This window comes from Cotesia glomerata, linkage group LG1 (assembly GCF_020080835.1).
Source record: "Cotesia glomerata isolate CgM1 linkage group LG1, MPM_Cglom_v2.3, whole genome shotgun sequence".
Classification (NCBI taxonomy): Eukaryota; Metazoa; Arthropoda; class Insecta; order Hymenoptera; family Braconidae; genus Cotesia; species Cotesia glomerata.
The window spans coordinates 2,170,786-2,184,282 of NC_058158.1; the positions used below are offsets into that span (position 1 = coordinate 2,170,786).

The 13,497-nt window shown below is 26.4% G+C and overlaps 2 protein-coding genes and 1 non-coding gene across 3 annotated transcripts in view; 1 reads left to right on the plus strand and 2 right to left on the minus strand.

Moving 5' to 3' along the window:
- LOC123275302 (acetylcholine receptor subunit alpha-like) overlaps positions 1-13,497 on the plus strand; it is a 194,810-nt gene that overhangs the window by 68,394 nt on the left and 112,919 nt on the right. The window lies entirely within an intron of this gene.
- Positions 522-4,941, minus strand: LOC123275303 (juvenile hormone esterase-like). The gene is made up of 6 exons (XM_044743327.1): positions 4,587-4,941; positions 4,376-4,516; positions 2,172-2,720; positions 1,908-2,085; positions 793-1,129; positions 522-737 (listed from the first exon to the last, which is right to left on the minus strand). The coding sequence occupies exons 1-6, from the start codon at positions 4,782-4,784 to the stop codon at positions 575-577; spliced, it is 1,566 nt and encodes a 521-aa protein (XP_044599262.1). The 5' UTR covers positions 4,785-4,941; the 3' UTR covers positions 522-574.
- On the minus strand, positions 7,109-7,181 carry Trnan-guu. Its single transcript has one exon. It is a non-coding gene; the product is annotated as a tRNA-Asn (tRNA).

Genomic DNA, 13,497 nt, shown 5'->3' on the forward strand with positions numbered 1-13,497 from the left:
TCCGCAACTACTAATATTTATTGTTTATTAAATTTATTTGCTTCGTCATAGCTCATAACAACAATGCCTGAAATACATTTAAGTCACCGGCATTATAAAGTTTATCATAAAAAATAGCTTTGTATTTTATTGTGCACACTCTGAGATTAATCATTAATTAATCCGCCAGATTATCAATATTTATAAAAATTTATTTATCACCAAAAGTTTTTTCACTTTGCAAAATATCGTAACAAAATTTTCCGCGGTAGAGCATAACATATAAATACAGCTTACTCAATTATTCAACGGTGATGAAATAAATTTAAATTAAATATATTGTTAATTAAATGAATACTAATTGAAATTTATTGATTCTGTTTTCTTGCAGTTTATATTTATAACTAAAAATAAAAATTTTTATTCAAACAAATATCGCCTGAGGTGCGATCGTAATTGATAATTGAATTTTTCAATTTCGGTACTCTATTAATTGTATAAAAAATATTTATTCAATTATTTTACCGCGCTAGTTCTATTTCCTTAAATTAATTATAAAAAATCAAACTTAAAAATTCATAAATCAAATAAAATATCAACATCGATTTAATTCTCGTTCCTTATCGAGGATTCTTTTGTTAACAGGTCTTTTTTGCAATTTCCAAACTTTACCTATCTCAAGATTAAGGCCTTTTTTCCCCGACGGCCACCATTTTATCTTCAAAAGTGGATCAGCTTTCCCCTTAGGTGTTGGGTTTCTGCAAAAAATTTCCTTTTATATCAAAATTCTAAACTAATTAAAATAAAACTTACAAATATTTAGCAAAATTTGTCCACATGGTAACCAATTTTTCCCGATGCATCCCAATATCGCTCCAATAACCAACCGGCTGGCGTTTAGAACGGATGTAAAAAATATGGGCGACATCATCTGCATGTCCAGTACCCGGTAAATTGTTGTTGCCTTCGATTTTGTGCAACGACTGATCGTAGTCAAAGGAATTACGGTAGTAATAAATCGGAGCTTTACCGAAAGCCGTTAGATATCTTTGTGTGAGGTCTATTCCGGCTGTGAAACTCAAATCTGATGCCGGTTGAAGAAGATTGTCAGTTAATTGCTTGCCGATTATTTGAAACAGTATTCCTACGGCTAGAAAAATTTTTTTAAATTAAAAACACGGTCACTTTTTTCTTAAAAATAATTACAAATTTTTTCAACATAAATTTAAGTGTCTAAAAAAAAATCTATCACTTTTAAAGTCTTAATTTAGAGTTACAATTTTAATTGAACAATTTTTTAAATACAAAAATCATTAAAAAATTTAATTTTCTTAAAAATCATGGTAAAAAAATTTTTTTTAATTCATTTCACACAAAAATATTGTGAATATATATTTTTTAAATTTACTGAAAAATGAAATTTTAAAAATAATTTTTTGATTCAATTTTTAAATAAAAAAATCTTCGTAAAAATCAATTTTTTTTAAAATCATTTTGGAAAAAAATTTTTTTGAATCGATTTTACACAAATATATTGTAAATATATTTTTTTTTAATTTATTAAAAAATGTAATTTTTAAAATAATTTTTCGATTCAATTTAATAAAAAAAATTAATTCAATAAAAAAAAAATTAATTTAATAAAAAAAATAATTAATTTAGTAAAAAAAAATTAATTTATAAATATCTTAAATAAAATGAAAAATTTTTAAATAGAAAAATCTTCGTAAAATCCAATTTTTTTAAATCATATTGAAAAAAAAATTTTTTAATTGATTTTGCATGTATATGTTGTGAATATACATTTTTAAAATTCATTAAAAAATAAAATTTTGCAAATATTTTGTTTTTTCCAATTTATAATTACTAAAATTAGGTCAAGTCTTTTTGTGTCATTATTTAATGACCAATTTATTTTGAAAACTCACGTCTAGCAAAGGATAAAGCTTCATCGCTGGTAAATCCCATAATTTGTGGTCCTTGGTGAAATTTTCTTTCCCTATACTTCTTAATAGGACATTCGATAATAAAATAACTTCCATTAGAACTCACTGGAATCTCGACTGTCGGCTTAAACGGTAACGGCAGGCTTCCATTGAAGATCATCTTTAATTTAAACGATCGCGCATTAATTAGAAATGACAATTGTAATAAAATAAATGACATTAACCGTAAGGATAAAAAGTATCTACCAGGTCGGGAATAAGCCAGTTAGTGGCGCTCACAATATCTTCAGAAGTTTTGCGATAAAGTTCCTCAAGCAATACGTCTTTATCAACAGTATTAATTCCAAGTTTACGTCCCAAACTAAAAGCGCTGCTTTCAGCTTCCCTTGAGGAAGAAAAACCCCATGAATTAAGTGGCGAGCCGCTCATTGCTATCGACGCCCGGAATAATCCTTTAGAAGCACCTGATAATTTGTGAAGTTGAACAGATACTGCTCCAGAACTTTCCCCGAAAATCGTCACTTTCCGCGGGTCTCCGCCGAAGCTTTTTATGTTCTTCTGGACCCATTTAAGCGCTAAAAGTTGGTCCTTCAGTCCGGCATTGCCCGTGCAATTCGCGTGATTTAGGGAAAGAAAGCCTAGGGCTCCTAATCGATAGTTCATCGCGACTACTACTACATCCTTCTCGATCAGAAAATCAGGCCCGTAGAAACTGCTGTCAATAGAGCCGGATATGAAGGCGCCGTAGTGGATCCAGACCATCACTGCTCGCAATCGAATGTCATATGATCGAACCTAAATGTTTTAATTAACTTAGTTTTGTTCAGGATATTTTTTTAATTTTTGATAATATAATTATACACGGAAAAAAATAATGTGTGAAAATTACAGAAATTTTTTTAATGAAATTTATATACTTTTATGTTATTAATTTTTTAATGTGAAATTTACAAATTTCTAATGCTATATTTTTTTTATATTTTTTTCATTGTAAATTTAAAAATTTTTCCACATGCTAAATTTACATTTTTTTCCAAGTTAATTGAAAATTTGTTGTGTAAATTTAAGAATTTTTCCACATGCTAAGTTTACACTTTTTTCCAAGTTAATTTATAATCATTACAGTGAAAATTTAAGGATTTTTGCATACACTAAATTTACACTTTTGGCCAAGTTAATTCAAAATTTTTTAAGTGTAAATTTAAGAATTTTTCCATACGCGAAATTTACATTTTTTTCCAAGTAATGTTAACATTTTTTCACTGTAAATTAAAAAATGTTTCCACATACTAAATTTACATTTTTTTTAAGTAAATTAAAATTATTAAAATGTAAATTGCAAAATTTTTCCACACGCCAAAATTTACACTTTTTTCCAAGTTAATTTACAATTATTAAAGTGTAAATTTAAGGATTTTTGCACACACTAAATTTACATTTCTTTCTAAGTAAAGTCAACATTTTTTTACTGTAAATTATAAGATTTTTCTACGTATTAAATTTACATTTTTTTTAAGTAAATTAAAATTATTAAAATGTAAATTGAAGAAATTTTCCACACGCTAAAATTTACATTGTTTTCCAAGTTAATTTCAAATTTTCTAAGTGTAAATTTAAGGATTTTTGCATACACTAAATTTACACTTATGATTAAGTTAATTCAAAATTTTTTAGGTGAAAATTTTTTAATTTTTCCACACGCTAAATTTACACTTTTTTCCAAGTTCATTTACAATTATTAAATTGTAAATTTAAGGATTTTTGCACACACTAAATTTACATTTCTTTTTAAGTAAAGTCAACATTTTTTTACTGTAAATTTAAAGATTTTTCCACGTACTAAATTTACATTTTTTTTAGATAAATTAAAATTATTAAAATGTAAATTGCAAAATTTTTCCACACGCCAAAATTTACACTTTTTTTCAAGTTAATTTCAAATTTTCTAAGTGTAAATTTAAAAAATTTTTCACACGCTAAATTTACACTTTTTTCCAAGTTAATTTACAATTATTAAAGTGTAAATTTAAGGATTTTTGCACACACTAAATTTACATTTTTTTTAGATAAATTAAAATTATTAAAATGTAAATTGAAAAATTTTTCCACACGCTAAAATTTACATTTTTTTCCAAGTTAATTTCAAATTTTAAATTTAATAATTTTCCCACACTTAAAATTTACATTGTTTTCAATGTAAAGTCAACAATTTTTGACTGTAAATTCAAAAATTTTCCACCTATTAAATTTACATTTATTATAAGTAAATTAAAAAAAATTTTTTGAGTAAATTTACATTTTTTTCCATGTAAATTTAACATCTATATCTTGACAGTAATAAAACTGTAAATTTAACAAATTTTTTTATAAATTTGATAAGAATTTTTTTCCGTGATACATATTAAAAACTATTTTATTATTATTATTTTTAATTAATGATCAATAATTACCCGAGGCGTGTACACGTTCAAAAACAGACAATGTTCATAGCCGATAGTTTTCAGCGTGTCAATATCAAACTGCGGGCAAGGATTTGGATCCTTTAAAGCTCGCAAAAGTGTCGGCTCCCAACTATCAGTCTCTTCTGGTGGCTATTAGTTTATTTAGTGCGAAATTTTTTGTTAACAGCACAGCAATCAATAGATTAACAAAAAAAGTTACCTTGAATCTGCGGCGGCCGGTTGGCGGTTTAGCGTACGGTATGCCTTTGAAAGCGACGTACTCTTTGCCCGATTGAACAGTCAGCAAAGCTCTGCCGAGCACACGTCCCTTGTTTGTCCTTACAATCGTAACTATTCTAGAATTTACTATCCCGACTAAAATGGTTGCAATAAAAATTTCTAACAAAAATCTGCGCATTTTTATTGAAAATTAATTTTTAATAAATTATAATCAACTGATTGAGATTATTTTTTGTGTACGTGACTTTTTACTATTGGAGACATAGAGCGTAAAATATAATATAAATAAATGTTTACATTGACGTAAATGAATATTTTACTAATACTGTAATAACTTTTTTTTTTTTTTATTGGAATACAATTTTATCTAAATTTGATGTTGAAATTAGTTCTGAGTTGACAGCGGTGGCTATTAATTTAATATTGGCCGCTTGAGGTTTAAATCGCGCGTTATACAGGAAATTGAAGCAAAACATGATCTAACTGATCATGTTTACTCAGTTGCCGATTAACAACCTCTGTCAATATCAGATTCTTAACTAGTATTAATGTCAACAAATATAATGTAGTGTGATAATTTATTTTTTTGTTCCCGTCAATTATTTTAATTTAGTTGTTGTTTTTAGTGGAAGTTAATTTATTGATTACGTGAGATTAAGGCGAGTGAAAATAGATTCTAAAATTATGTATTTGAGCTAGACAATTATTGTATTAGATAACGAGTGTTATGACACTCATGTTTTAATATTGACGTTTTACTTCTATACACAATTAATTAATTAGAATGTCATGTTATGATTTATAATAAATAATCAAACGTTTTTGTGACTTGTTTTAAAAATTTTAAATATTTAATAATGAGTTTTCAATTTTAGATTTTTTATTTATGAAAAATATGTAATAATTTAATTACTAAATTAATGTATTTTTTATTCAATTAAAATTAACTTTAAAATAAATATAATTTTTTTGACATTATTTATTAGTAAAATAAAAATTTTTAAATTTTAAATTAGTAAAATAAAAAAGCAATCGAAAAATTGAAAAAAAAAAATTTTAAAGCTACTTAACAAAATTCTTTTGTTCTAATTATTAAAAAGAAAATTTATTAATTATAATTATTATTAAATACTTATATTTTTTTTATAAAACTGAAATAACAAAAATATAATTTTTTTTTTAGAAAAAAATTTCATATTTTACCTTAATAATTTATTTTTATGTTCAGTAAAATTAAATATTTTCGAATTTCTGTTATTTTTAAAATATTGAATTATTTTATTTAGGAAAATTTGTCAATCTTAAATACTTTAATTTTTTTATAAAACTGAAATAACAAAAATATTTTTTTTTTTCTAGAAAAAATTGATATTTTACCTCAATAATTTATGTTTAGAAAAATTAAATATTTTCGGTTTTGTTATATTTCTAAAATATTGAGAAAAATTTGTCAACCTTAAAAACGTATTTTTTTTTTTTTAACTGAAATGACAAAAATATCATTTTTTTTTAGAAGAAAATTTCATATTTTCCTTAAAAAAAATAATTTTTGTGTTAAGAAAAATTAAATATTTTCGATTATTTGTTATTTTTAATATATTAATCATTATTGAGGAAAATTTGTCAATCTTAGATACTTATATTTTTTTATAAAACCGAAATGACAAAAATATCATTTTTTTTTTAGAAGAAAATTTCATATTTTCCTTAAAAAAAATAATTTTTGTGTTAAGAAAAATTAAATATTTTCGATTATTTGTTATTTTTAATATATTGAGAAAAATTTGTCAATCTTTAATATTTATATTTTGTTATAAAACTGAAATGACAAAAATATTTTTTTTTTAGAAGAAAATTCCACATTTTACCTCTAAAAATTATTTTTATATTTAGAAAAATTAAATATCATATTCATTTTGATTTAAAAAAATTGTATTATTTATAAGAATAATTTGTCAATCAGAGTAGCATCAGGATTTCCATGACGAACCGTGCGATAGTTCGGACGCCAGGAGCGGAGTATAATCACAGGAATCATCTCCAGCTATCATCATTTGCTAAGTGGATCAGTAATGACCCTACTGATTGACAAATTATCCTTCCACACAAATCGCTTATAAAAGTTTCCTAATAATTGTCTACTTAGGAACTAACTTTGTCGTTTTAGACACCTAGCGGACGGACGTTGAACTTCTTACAAGAACATTAACTCCAACACAGGATAAAGAATTATCAATGTCTGTATTCCGTATCATTCCCCAACAATTCTCCCTGTAAAATATTTTCCGATCAAGCGTTTGTTTGTCAAATGAAAAAAAAAAAAAAATTATTTCAATAGAATATTTTTATAGTTTTAATGAAACGTGAATATTAAACTAAATTTGCTCGGAGTAAAAATTAAAAAAAAAAAATATTTTTTACAAAAAAAAAAATTAAAACAAAGAGTGTTGCAATAAAAAATAATTAAAAAAAAAAATAAATTAACAATTCAACAAAAAAAATCGCCCCTGGGTGGGCTCGAACCACCAACCTTTCGGTTAACAGCCGAACGCGCTAGCCATTGCGCCACAGAGGCAGATGTGGAGAAGTTCGCTACAATATATTTATAGACCTGAGACCGATTTTTTTTGTTAAAACATGAAAAATATTCGGTAAAATGTTAAGTATGATTACAGTGAGCATAAAAAAGTTAAATGTGAACCTGATGGAGAAAAATGAGAAGCCTAATGCAAATGACATTGAATAAGTATCAGATATATATCACTTTCACTTTATTTTATTGTTCATGTTGGAATACATGTATATTCATGAAACAATCGAATCCATTTTATCTGTCAGCAAACTTTCGCACGCAAAGTGAGGCAGGCGTATACACAACAAATAAATAAATACAAATAAATAAAACAAGACAGAAATAAAGCTGATATTTAAAACTTTGATGCATGTTCAGTCGGTTTGAAACTTTTTCCATGCAAAAAATGGGATTTTTCGTTTTACCTTTTTCATCGCCATCAGGCAAATTAAACATTGATCCTATAGGAATATATATAGATAGATAGATATACTGTACTAAATGTAGATGAATATAATGGATGAACATGGTAAAAAATTTTATGTCAAGATTGCAGAAATGGTTATATAAAAATTACACGGAAAAGAGTAAACTATAAAATTCACTTGGATTTCGGTTAATTTTTATAGTTTCATACAGTACAGCGGACATCGGGGTGGCACAAATGTAAATTTAACAAAACTTAATGTAGAAAGTGTAAAAGCCACAATTTATAATTTAATATCGAAAATGTGATTAGTAGTTGTCACAATAGTAAATAACGACTCTCGAGTCTTAAAAAATTATAGTTTTAAACAGTAAAAATTGCCGTTTCAATATATAGTCTATACTATGACGAGAAGGGGAAGGTATCACGCTTGGAGAATTTATCATTTGAAACAGTAAAAATTCTACTCTTAAAATATATATTTTACTAGTCCAAGCAAATCAATAATTATAGTTTGATTTTTAGCGTTGAGTTTAAAATTTACCATTTTACTTTGTAAATATTGACGTTGCTTATGTAGAAATTTAGCAACTGTAGTTTATATTTTTTACATATCATGCGATCATTTTTTAGGTACGAAATGATAAATATCAAAGTCAAAATTCTTAATTATTATACTTTAACATTTTGGATTTTGTCATAGCGAATATTACTGCACGCATAAAAATGATTTTGTTGAAATAACAAAAGACGGGATAACTAAAAAATATGTTCTGGTAACAAATGAGTTTAGTTATAGTAACAAATCCATTAATCGCATTAACAAAATGTTTCAAGTTGTACTAACAAACCAGTCTGTTAAATCACCAAATCAATTTGTTGTCCTAACGAAATCATTTTATTGCAATAACAAAACTAATTTGTTGCTAAAAAATTTTCCAAATCAGATATCACTGATTATAGCATATTTTTAAATTATGGATTCTTATAAAATTTAATGTAACATTTAATGTAAATTTATTTGTTATTTTAATAGAATAATTTTGCTGTTTCAACGAAAAAATTTGTTATACTAACTGAATTATTTGGTCGAATCTACTTAAAGATTTTGCTATAGTAACCAAATTGTTTTGTTGTTATAACATATTAATAAATTGCTATAACCTAAATTTTGTTATCTTAACATATAATTTGTTATCCCTATGTTAACAAATGCATTTGTTACTAGAACATATCTTAAGTTATTTTAACAAAATTTTTTTCTGCGTGTGTTTGAAATAGTATTTTTAACTTCCCGCTAAGAAAATTGAAAATTTTAAAAAATCGGGAAGTTATTGTTTTCACCCCGTTTTTCGAAAATCGAGTTTTCATCAGATCTCGACGTTTTGAAGTCCTAGGAAGCTTTCCTGACTATTTCCGCGGTGATGTCACCGTGTCTGTATGTGTGTGTGTGTGTGTAAATCTCTCATAAATTTTGAACGGATCATTCGATTCGATCGAAATAAGCGGCGTTTTGAAGAGTTCCTTTGCCCCTAGGATTCTGATTCTAATTTACAGAATTTAAGTCGATCAATTTTGAGAAATCTCAAAAATAAAATTTCCAAAAATTCGTTTTTTTGAAATATCTTTTAAACGGCTAAACCGATCAATTCCAAAAACTAATCAGCTCTCAACCTTAAAAAACCACGTCGATTACCACCAGCCCGGTCAAAATCGGTTAATTTGTTCGTGAGATATCGTTGTCGAAAAAAATTGAAAAAAATGTTTTTTTTTAGAATTTCTATGAAATTTTTAGTCTGAACAGTTTACGCTTAAAGATTTTCTAAAGAACTCAATAAACTGCGTTGAATGCCGTAAACCGCGAAGAAATCGATTAATTCATTCAAAACTTATTGCGGTTTGAAAATTCAAAAAATAGTGTTCTATAAAACTTCCATTAGTCTTTTGAGCTCGAAGAGCTCAAAAGCACAGAACAGCGATTTATTTGAGCTTGAAAAGCTCAAAATTACACATAAATTATATTTTTGAGCTCGAAGAGCTTAAAAAATAAGTGAATTGTTGAGCACTTAGGTATGGAGGTAGCGGGAAGTTGCAGGGATGGCCTTTAGGGTTAACCGTTATCCTAATTTTCTTCCATGTAAATAATAAGTTGTAGCATTTAAATGATCAATATTATAAAGTGATTGTTAAAATCACGATTTTACTATTTGAAATGGTAATTTTTTCCAGTTGATCATTACTTATTATAAATCGACTATTATTTATTACAGTTTACTTTTTTCCGTGTAAAATTTACAAGTGCGTAACTTATATTACATGGTATGAAACATTTAATTATTTGCACCAGTGCAATTATCCGCTGACAAATTTAATTGTCGAGCTTTTGTAAATAAAACTCATTACGGTTTGTAAACTGCGGTTACGACCGAACAAATAGCCGATAAGGTGCGACACTTTATCGCAAACCACAAAATTGTACACCCGCTTATGTATAAATTCAGCATGAAGCGTTTTGGTAACAATTAACGGAAGGTACTTGAATCATGGAGATTACTTGACCCTCTGTGTGTCGTTTATATGTGTAAGTGTGTGTGGCTGAATAATGATGTACTGGTCAATCGGGCATATAGGCGGTTGCGACCGCATACAGTAAAACTAGCTAACCACTGCTACATTCATATCCCACATTCCTCTTTATGTTATCTTGCATTGTCTACTGCGCTCATTACAGCATATTATGTAGACGCTATATGCATTCATCCCAACTATTTTAATTAGTCACCCTTATTTATGTCTTTTATCGATTCTTTATGGGGATATTAATATTCTGTGATAGCTAATGTATATCGTAGAAATCTTTATATTTTTTTATTGAATTGATATTGATAAATTTTATTACGATATTTTGCAAGTTTCAATTAGTATTCATTTAATTAACAATATATTTAATTTAAATTTATTTCATCACCGTTGAATAATTGAGTAAGCTGTATTTATATGTTATGCTCTACCGCGGAAAATTTTGTTACGATATTTTGCAAAGTGAAAAAACTTTTGGTGATAAATAAATTTTTATAAATATTGATAATCTAGCGGATTAATTAATGATTAATCTCAGAGTGTGCACAATAAAATACAAAGCTATTTTTTATGATAAACTTTATAATGCCGGTGACTTAAATGTATTTCAGGCATTGTTGTTATGAGCTATGACGAAGCAAATAAATTTAACAAACAATAAATATTATTAGTTGCGGACTCAAATCTGATAACTGTGAAGGATTAAGAGGAAAATGTGACTGTGTACTTGTTGTGCAAAATATATATGTTTGAGGTTATGCAAGTCATCGCTAGAGGGCGAAGTAATTAAAATTTTGTCCCTTCGTAGACACTTATTTCATGTCTGTGTTAAGCTAATGATTTTAGAAAATTATTTGTCAATCAGTAGGGTCATTACTGATCCACTTAGCAGATGACGAAAAGAGAAGATGATTTATTTGATTCAACTTCTGCCTGTCAGCCGAACTATCGCCGGTTTGTCAGGATTTTACTGATGCTTATTTGATTGACTAAATTATTCTAATATTAATATTTTTTAATAGGTGAAATTATTTTTTCAATTTTTATATTAAGTATTAGAGAATTTACGCAAAAAAATTTACGAATTTTTACTAATTTGATCCCAAATTTTCTTCTTGATGTAAACATTTTTAAATTAAAAAAAAATTTATTTTTTTTTAACAAATTTAAAACCATTTTTTTTTTATTTTTTTTTTTTATTAAAAATGCAATTTTCCCTTCAATCTAAAATTCCAAATTTCTCTACATTGCTTTCGTTGAAATGACATTTGTACACGTAATTAAAAGGGACTGAAGAATAAATGAGTTCCTCTTCACACAATCGCAGAATATGCATGCCGCATTAACCTTTCAAAATGATTTCATATATTTAAAAGCGACTGTACAAACTCGACAGTTACTTTAAAAATTGAATATCTTCTAAAATTCAAAAGGATTTCCCAACTTTTCTGCTGACAAGTTACGAGGGTTCATATTATTTTAGGGTCTCCTGGTCATAAAACGCCCTTATAAGAATTTTATTATCCTTACAATATGACGTGTAGAAAAAAAATGGTCTTCTTGAAACAATGTATAAATTTCGTACATCCTCCAAGATTATAAACCATTCAAAAAATAATAAATCGAAAGTATCCACCATTACAAACTCGTAGTAGATAAAAAAAAAATTATAAGGATAGTATAAAAAGTAAAACGGAGTATAAAAACTCAATATTTTATTCCCAGTAGGCATACACTGACAAGCTGAAATATAGGAACGATCCCGGAATTTCACTTTCAAATTTAACGATCCTTTCAATTGATTTTTAAAATTTCCCTCCGCTCAACCTACAGGAAATGGAAAAAAAGAAAAAAAATAAAAGTGCCATTCGGCAGCCGAAATGGAAGTAGATTTCATTTTTTACTTATTAATTAAAATTACAATTAGATTTTAACGTACGATTTTTTTTTTGTAATCATTAGACTCAAAGTTTACACAGTTATTATATAAAATTTATTATAACTTTATTTTAGACTCAGATAGTTTTTTTCTACTATTAAATTTGCTTTCAAAACGTTTTTATCTCTCAGATTTTACTGTTAAATAAAAAAAAAAGGAAAGAATTATTGTACTTCAATACTTTTCAATCAGTTTTATATAGACAAAACGACTGCAAGAGTAAAATTTCTTAAAAATGATCATAAGATGGATATTTTTTGTTTTAGAAAAAAATGAATGCACATAAATTGAAGCTTATTTTGTCAGCTTTCAGATGCATTTTACAGAAATCGAACATCTCGACGCATTCAAAAGTTATTTGAAGAAAAAGTAGTGAAAGTATAAAATTTTCAAAATTTCAGAATTTTGAAATTCTGTAATTTCTAAACTATTTAACCGATTAAGCTCATATTTGAACTTGACCTTCCTAATAGTCTATAGAATAAGTATGTTGAGTTTAGTTCAGATCCCTTGAGAATTCTCCACGCTATCGTCGTGACAAGCCGCGTTATATATATTATATATTATATATATTATTATATTATTATATATATTATATATACATATATAAACTTTTGAACTACATGTATTTTCTGACTCAGATCATCGAGTTAGGTCGAAATATAGTAAAATTTACGGAAAATTACGTCATGAGGACAAATACAATAGTTAGATTTTTATGAAATCTACTAAAAAGGAGCGAAATAAATTTCAGCTGAGCACGTATTACATTTTTGACTGAAAAAAATTCACCTGTCGAGCCTGGGAACAAAAAGTGACGCAATTTCCAGAAACAATGGTCAACACTCAACGAGGAAAAATTGAGTGAGTTTATATACGGAAAAAAGTAAACTGTAATAAATAATAGTAGATTTATAATGAGTAATGATCAACTGGAAAAAATTACCAGTTCAAACAGTAAACTAGTCATTTTAACAATCAGTAATATTTATCATTTAAATAATACAATTTATTATTTACATGGAAGAAAATACTATTTCAAACAGTAATATTCGCTGCGTGAAAGTCCAAAATGTTTAAGTATAATAATTAAGAATTTTGACTTTGATATTTATCATTTCGTACCTAAAAAATGATCGCATGATATGTAAAAAATATAAACTACAGTTACTAAATTTCTATACAAGCAACGTCAATATTTACAAAGTAAAATATGCATATAAATAAATATCATTTTCATATCGATGATCTAATTACCAAATTGTCTAACTCCATTTTAGAGAATCTTCCATTTGTACGATAAAACAATTGATTAAAAATTTATCATCACTTTGAAAAATTATTTAATACCTATTAGAAGTATTATATTTTGG

Excerpts from the sequence above, each read along its gene's own strand:
- LOC123275303 (XM_044743327.1), bottom strand. The coding sequence starts at position 4,784 with ATGCGCAGATTTTTGTTAGAAATTTTTATTGCAACCATTTTAGTCGGG. Across the intron at positions 2,086-2,171 it reads ACTGGCTTATTCCCGACCTG|ATGATCTTCAATGGAAGCCT; the intron begins GTAGATACTTTT and ends TTTAAATTAAAG. Across the intron at positions 1,130-1,907 it reads AGCTTTATCCTTTGCTAGAC|CCGTAGGAATACTGTTTCAA; the intron begins GTGAGTTTTCAA and ends AAATTTTTCTAG.